The sequence below is a fragment of the Sinocyclocheilus rhinocerous genome, unplaced genomic scaffold (assembly GCF_001515625.1).
Source record: "Sinocyclocheilus rhinocerous isolate Xijiao unplaced genomic scaffold, SAMN03320098_v1.1 scaffold1694, whole genome shotgun sequence".
Taxonomy (NCBI): Eukaryota; Metazoa; Chordata; class Actinopteri; order Cypriniformes; family Cyprinidae; genus Sinocyclocheilus; species Sinocyclocheilus rhinocerous.
In genome coordinates, this window is record NW_015626863.1 from 1,058,659 (window position 1) to 1,066,483 (window position 7,825).

The window sequence follows — 7,825 nt, forward strand, 5'->3', positions numbered from 1 at the left end:
ATCACTTTTTTTTTTTTTTTCATTTTACTTTCTTAATCTGACATATTTACGGGGGGGAAACGGTTGAGATTTTATCCATAGAAGTTGATTGGATTGTAAAAGGTGGGTGTTATATACCAGAATTATTATTTTTTGGAATAATGCATACTAAATCATGGACAAAAGGATCAGGAACGTGTATTAAGAAAGTAAATAGGGTTAATTTATGCTTACTTGACACGAAACAGCTACATTATGAATAAAAAAGACCAGGAACGCGTACTTACTTACTATTAAGTAAATAGGGTCAGTTTCAATTTCACTTTATGATTATTTGACAGCTTCTAATTTAAAATCACTTAACGTTAAGAGGAAAATATGATCCAATAATGTACAGAAGAGTGAAGAGGAAAGGTAAGACTGCAGTGTTGCTGTAGTGTTGCACAGTCTCTATCTATCAGAGCAACTCGCAAAGTCAGCGCTCCCCAAAATCCATCCTGAAAGAACGAGAGGAGAGAGATTGTGTGCGAACCCTGAGGAAAGGAAGTGAAAAATTGGGTGGAAAGAAAGAGAAAAGGAAGAGATAAGACGGTGAGATTTGGTTTCTGCTGTCTCTCTCAGTCCTGCAGGGTTAATCGACAGACTATTAGCTCAGCGTAAGCTCCGAGTTAGCCAACCCACTGCAGACTGTCTGATGCACTCCAGGGGCAAATAAATGTCTCCCAAATCAAAATAGTGCATTTTTTAATTGGCAGTGACATGACTGCAAGATAAGATGTTTTACAGACAAGCCAGTTAAAGGAACAGATTACCTAAAAAGGAGAATTGCCATTTTCTCACCCTCACGTTGTGCACGACTTACTTTCTTTTGTTGCAGAAGAAAGGAGATATTTAGAAGAATGTTTGAGCTGCTGTTTTGAAGGTGATTTTTATTGTCAGGCTCCAAAAAGGACAAAACTGTTGGAGCTCATTTTCGCTTCTAATAAGCTTCTAAATAAGAAAGCTAATTGCACCTTCATATCTTTATAAGAGAAAAACATCAGAATTGCAAGATGTAAACTTAGAATTTAGAAAAAAGTCAAAATTGTGACGTGAACTCAGAATTAAGAGAAAAAAAATCAGAACGGCAAGATTTAAAAAAACATCATAATTGCCAAATTTAAACTGTTTCTGATGTTTAAAAAACAAGAATAGCAAGATTTAAATTCAGAGAAAAACGTCATAATTGCCAAATTTAAACTGTTTCTGATGTTTAAAAAACAAGAATTGCAAGATTTAAACTCAGAATTCAGAGAAAAACATAATAATTGCCAAATTTAAACTGCTTCTGATGTTTAAAAAACAAGAATCGCAAGATTTAAACTCAGAAGTAAAACATCATAATTGCGAGGAAATCATGTATGTTTGCACTGTCTGTACTTTCTTCTGCACTGGAAGCTCTTGTCGCCAAGTCAAATTCCTTGTGTGTGTAAACATACTTGGTAATAAAGCTCTTCTGATTCTGTTTCTGAAATAAAAAGTCGGAATTGTGAAATAAAAGGTCACAATTACTTTTTTTTTTATTACGTGGAGGAAACATGCTTCCATACAAAACAGCTCCATAACAGCACTAGAAATGTAGAAAAAGGCATACAGGTTTGAATCAACATGAGGGTGAGTAAATGACAGATTTTGTCTGCGGCTGGATGGATTCCTGTCCGTGTGTTGTTGACTGAGAGGATTGAACAGACAATCACCGTGGCAACCGTGGAATGAGGCAAGCAACCCCTCTATAGCAACCAGTGGAGTCTGTGATACCTGTATTCCCACGCATCTATAAACTGCGGCTGCTCACTTGATTCGATTGAATTCATCTGAATAACTGGAAGGTTTGTGGTTATGTTCGCAATGGAATACTAGCATGCATACGCCGTTCCTGTAGCTCATACAGCACAGCGCTACAAACACCAAGATCATGGGTTTGATTCCCCTGGGAAAGCAGGAAATGGTAACAAAATGTACAATTATTTGGATAAAAGTGTCTGTCAGAAGCATAAATGTAGTGGTATACTGTATGCTGACTATACGTATGCATTATCTAAATGCACTATCCGAATTTGAATCTCAATCAAGAAAACTGGTCTAAAAATGATTCAAAGAATCACAGCTGATAAAACTTGTTTATTAGTCAAGATGAGTGCATTACATAACATTGGATACTGTAAATAATACAAAACTCTCGCTGCAATATTTTAGTATTGTTTATATATAGTATTTAGTAATTTTATGTGATTTTTTTATATTTCTATTCAGCTTGAATTTTTATTTGATTTTTAGTACTTCAGCTGATAATTAAATGTTTTTTTGTTTTTTTTCAGTTAGTTGCCAATGCAATATTCCTTAAAAAACTTTTATTTATTTTTTTAATCTATTTTATTTTTTAAATTTTTTTATTTTTGGTTTTATTTTCTATTTGACTATTATTTTTCAATTTTTTTTCCATTTTAGTTTAGTTTTTGTCATTTTAGTACGTCAATAAAGCCAATATAATGGCTTTAATTTATTTTTTATTTTAGTTTGAGTCACTATATTACTTCAGTTTATAATTAAATTAAATTAAACTTTGATTTTTCATTGTTTTAGTGTTAGTTATACAGCACTACTTATGCTACTATAGTCATGTCAGTCTTTATGCTCCACAGAAACCTTATGAATTCACTTATGAATGCACTTTAAACAGTGTTAAACCAGTGTTTTATGGTGAATGGCACATCTGTAAGTGAGCTGGAACTTGATAGTACTTGCTCTATTTGCTTTAAACTAGATATACTAACTAAATTACCCATTTGTTTTGTTGCAGCTATAGTGAGTGATTAAAAACGCTGCTAAGCCAGCAGTACTGTACAAGCCAGAGTTTGTTCTCCAAAGGCACTTACACATTAGTTTTCTTCTAATACCCTTCTGGAAGGGCCTCTAATCTTCCCTCGACTGTGTGTGCGTTCAGACAGCTGTCTTGATTAGCGCAGACAGCAGATCAGTCTCGTCTGTGTGCTCACTGCAGTCTCAGCCGCAACAGGACACAGTTCCCAGTCATCAGTCAATGCCCAACAGCTCCGGCTTTGTTCCCAGGCAAAGATCTGGCTAATTTGGCACAGCACCGAGTGCGGCAGGCCGTCATCTCCCAGAAAGAGAGTCTTCACTTGGGCTTAATGGGAGGTCTGTGCCATGAATCGGACAACAGACTGTGTGGACGCTCGCTCTGCTGACCATTTTGGCTCAGTGAGGGCAAACACAGAAGGCTGTTAAGATGCAGTGTTTGAAGGGATTATTTATTCTTGAAAGGTCAAATTGTTTGTTGGCCCTGAGTGAGAGATGTTGGAACTGGGAGTGTTTGTGTGTCATTTTCTGGGCCTCTTTCAGCGGTTGGTTTGTGTCTCGGGGGTGTTGGAGGACTTTGCTGTAGAAGTTTAATAAGGTGGATGAAATCGTGCTTGTAGAGACGCTCTCAGCGCTGCGTTCGCTGAGTGTCCTTAAACAGACTGAGCGCTGTGGGAAGCAGTGAGGTGGAAAAATTATTCAGCCTGATATTCTAAGCCGAGTTAGTGCTGCTGTTGCGTGCTTTTGAGCTTAGCTTGCTCATTTGTTAGTGAATCATCTACATACACTACCAGTCAAAAATATGTTTGAAAAAAGTCTCTTATGCTCACCAAGGCAGCATTTATTTGACTAAAAAATACAGTAAAATCAGTGATATTGTGAAATATTACAATTTAAAATGACTGATTTCTATTTGAATATAATTTAAAATTTAATTTATTCCTGTGATGCAAAGCTGAATTTGCAGCATCATTACATTTTGATACTTTTGTCTTTGATGAATATAAAGTTCAAAAGAACAGCATTTATTTGAAATATAATTTTTTTTTGTAACATTATAAATGTCTACCGTCACGTTTGATGAGTTTAATGATCCCAAATTTATGAATGATACTGTATCATGATACCGTTTCCACAAAAATATGACAACAGCACAACAGCTTTCAACATCGATAATATTCAGAAATGTTTCTTGAGCAGCAAATCAGTATATTATAATTATTTCTGAAGAATCATGTGACACTGAAGACTGGAGTAATGATGCTGAAAATTCAGCTTTGATCACAGCAATAAATTACATTTTACAATATATTCACATAGAAAACAGTTATTTTAAATTGTAATAATATTTCACAATTGTACTGTCTTTACTGTATTTTCAATCAAATAAATGCAGCCTTGGTGAGCATAAGAGACTTCTTTCAAAAACATAAAAAATCTGAACTATTCCAGACTTTTGAATGATAATGTATATTCCAAATTATTTTATCAGAGAAAAATACAAGACCTTCCAGCGCAGTGCCACAGAAATAGCTTGCTTGTTTTTGCGGTTGCAGCTAGTTTAAGAACTCAAATTAGAAAGATTTCGGCTTTTTGAAGCCTTCCTTCATTTTCTATCATCAACCTCAATAGGTGGGTAAATTTAGCTACATTTTCACATACTGTGAATTTGGTTGCTCCTCCGTTGGTGGCATAGTTAATGTCTCTCTGCCCTTCCCCAGACAATATTTTAAATCAAAATCTGAATATGAACGTGATCGCAGATGGTGTATCTTCCTGTTTATCACCCTGTCCCTGAGCACACTTATATCTCATACTTCATATTAAGCAGTGTTCATTTAGTATTATTTATATACTATTACAGTATTTATTAATATTTAGTTTTAGCGTTTATTTTTATATTTGAAGTTTTCATTTTAGTTTTAGTAATTATATGCTTTAGACATATTATGACAAAAAATGCTAAAAGTATAGTCATTTTATATATATATATATATAAAAAAAAAATCTTTTTCTTTTTAATTCCGTTTACTCATTTTAGTATTTCAACATATTTAGGTTAGTTGCCAAGGCTACATTTAAAATTTTCATGTAATATATATATTTTAATTTTAACTTTTATTTCATTTAACACATTTTTAATAGTTTTAGCTTTAGTGTATTTATTTATATATATATATATATATATATATACTTTTGACTTGATAATCTCAAATTCATGCGTCTTTTAACAGACTATCACAGTAACAATGAGGAAAGACTGCCTCCTGCTGGCCATTATATGTATGACAAAAGGAGGAAGGCAAAGGGCACACTTACTGTAGTCTTTCTATCGCTAAACATTTAGTGTGGACCCATTAGAAAGGTTGCACTGGAAATGACAATGCACTGATTATTCTTTCTTTTCTCTTCTTTTATCCACTCACCTGTCCTAACTTGCTTGCATTTTATCCTCAGTCCATCCTTTCCTGACCTCTTCTTATTATGCTGAGGTTATAATAGCCCAGCGCATTTCCCGCTATAAGTAAATATAGTTATAGCACACTTAGTTGTAAAGTAAGCAAATAGGATTTTAATTCTGTTTAGGATAATGATTAAGTATTTAATTGATTTTATACTATTGTATGAGTCAGGTTTCATAAAGGAAGGAAATATATTTTTAGTCCAATTTCCTTTTCTGCCTCATGGCCTCAGATTGTCCTAGCATTGCCAGTCTTTTTTTTTTTTTGTACCGGCATGTTGACTATCAGCCCTGAGTGGTCCTACATGCCCCCCCCTTTACCCTGAGATCTGATCCTGTCTAAGGTGAACACTTCATGGCGACGATGACCCTAGAAACCAGGGGAAGCACAGGTGACCTCTGAGCCTAAATCATCTCCCAGCTAAAGCACAACACCTCAGTACTGAAGAGCTCTGACCAAGGTACGAGTCTAATTGTAATTTCATAGTAAAGCTGGTCGGAAGGATGCAAGTAATGCAAATAACAGCCAGTATATGTACACCGAATAAACAATGTAATCTATATATGGTAAATAAAAAATGAAGTAGTTACAATCTCCTATGTAAACAAACTTATGGCAATATATTCGAAAAATATTTTAGTGTGAATCTCATTAAAACATGCACAGATCACATTTCACCGCAAAATGTAAAAATAAAAATGCATTTTGCAAAAAGAAAATCAAGCTTCTTTTTATGACTATTATTATGTTTTTACACTACATTTATGCCAATTTAGCATAATTTACCCCAAAATTACCAAAATGCATCCTCATTGCAATATATATATAATTAATAATAATTTATGCATTTAGCAGACGCTTTTATCCAAAGTGACTTACATTGCATTCAGGCTATACATTTTTTTTTTCCATTGGCGCTTTATTTTTAAATTCACATAAGTGCAATATAGTAATTTAATTTAAACATTTAATACATTTTCATTTATAAATGTTTTATTTAACAGTAAGTTGATTAGCAAGTTTAATAATAAATATAGTAAATAATAAATATAGTAAATACATATTTAATGCAATTAGCAATTTAAGTAATTCATAATATATGAAATATTTTTTTTTAAATGTATTTTTGGTGCATTACAGTAATGAGAATTTTTCTGTAAGCAAAATATAATTTATAATTTATAATTTCTTTGTTTTTATTTTGAGGTGAAATACGACTGGTACATGTTTTCGACAGGTTTCATGAGATGCACCCTTTAGCTAATGTGTAGTTTGGGTCAGTTTTAGAGAGAAAATTAGAAATAATCTTAGCAGACTGTACTTTCTGTAAAGAAAATCCAACTAGAAAATATCTGTAGCACAACTACAAACAAAAAATTCCTTCAGAGTTAAATAGTAAAAATCTTGACGCTACTGGCAAATAATTGGTAAATATTTATCAAGTATAAGATAGATATTTTATATAAGATTAACTTTTGTATTTTTATACTAAAAAGGGAGAATGTGTTAACATTAGATAGCATGCCTTATCCAAATTCACATTGTATGACTTGTTGAAATGAAGAATGAAGCCTGGGATCTGTTATGTGAATGCAATCAGTTTTCGATGTGTTTCCCCCAGTGGATCTGAAGTGTGAGAGCGGCTTTCATTTCAAAGCATATATTTTGTTACGTAACATTTGACAGCACATTACACCATACGTGTGAAGCACTTTGTGTCACTGGGACGTATTAGCAACGTATGATAAACTACCAGTTGGCGGTGAATAATAAATTGCTATCGACTGTTTAGATCAATATTCTCATTCATATTTAATGGATGCCCAAGGGATTGTAAACAACTGCCCCACTGCCATTGTTTTCCCATTTTCTGCTAAGAAATATATATAGCTACAGTATATATAAGACGTCCATCAGATGCCTGATACATACCTCATAACTTTCTTTTTCGTGTCTTAAAATGACTTCATTGAAGTAGAATAGACCCAAACTCTGATGCGACACACATCCGAGCACCATATGCTGTGTTAAAACACTGAGAAACGTCCAAAATATATGAACAGAAGAACTGTGTAACTGTATATAAACTGTATGATCATGGATATGTTCATTTAGGGTATTTTTTGTAAGCTTTTTTTTTTTTTCTACCAAAAGCGTTTGAGAGATCTGAACTGCACGTAGATATCCTCTCAAAGTCTGCATGCAGAATCCTCTCTCTGTAAGTTCTGTTTACAAGTGTAAGATAGATGGATTTCTGTATTAATAAAGAGGTTTTTTTTTATAAATATAGTTGTATGTGAGTAGACGGGTCAATCGGATCCTATTCACTGTTGTCTGATCTGTAACAAACCATTCAAGCATTCCAAACCTCTCAATTTAACATGTCCAAAAAAGAAAAAAAAAACATTTTTCATTAATGCAACATATAGAATGTATATAAATCTATCGACGACTTCTTGTGATAAAACAATAACAGTGTGAATGCAATGTTGACCAATAGAAATATATCTATATGGAAATGTTATAAT

At 33.4% G+C, this 7,825-nt stretch overlaps 1 protein-coding gene across 1 annotated transcript in view; it reads left to right on the top strand.

Moving 5' to 3' along the window:
* Window positions 1–6,012, top strand: part of LOC107718101 (SRC kinase signaling inhibitor 1-like) — a 45,271-nt gene extending 39,259 nt beyond the window's left edge. Inside the window, exon 26 of the mRNA XM_016525053.1 lies at window positions 5,641–6,012. Within this exon, the coding sequence (XP_016380539.1) occupies window positions 5,641–5,664 (24 nt within the window). The 3' untranslated portion in view covers window positions 5,665–6,012. The remainder of the gene's footprint in view (window positions 1–5,640) is intronic.
* Window positions 6,013–7,825: the final 1,813 nt, after the last annotated feature.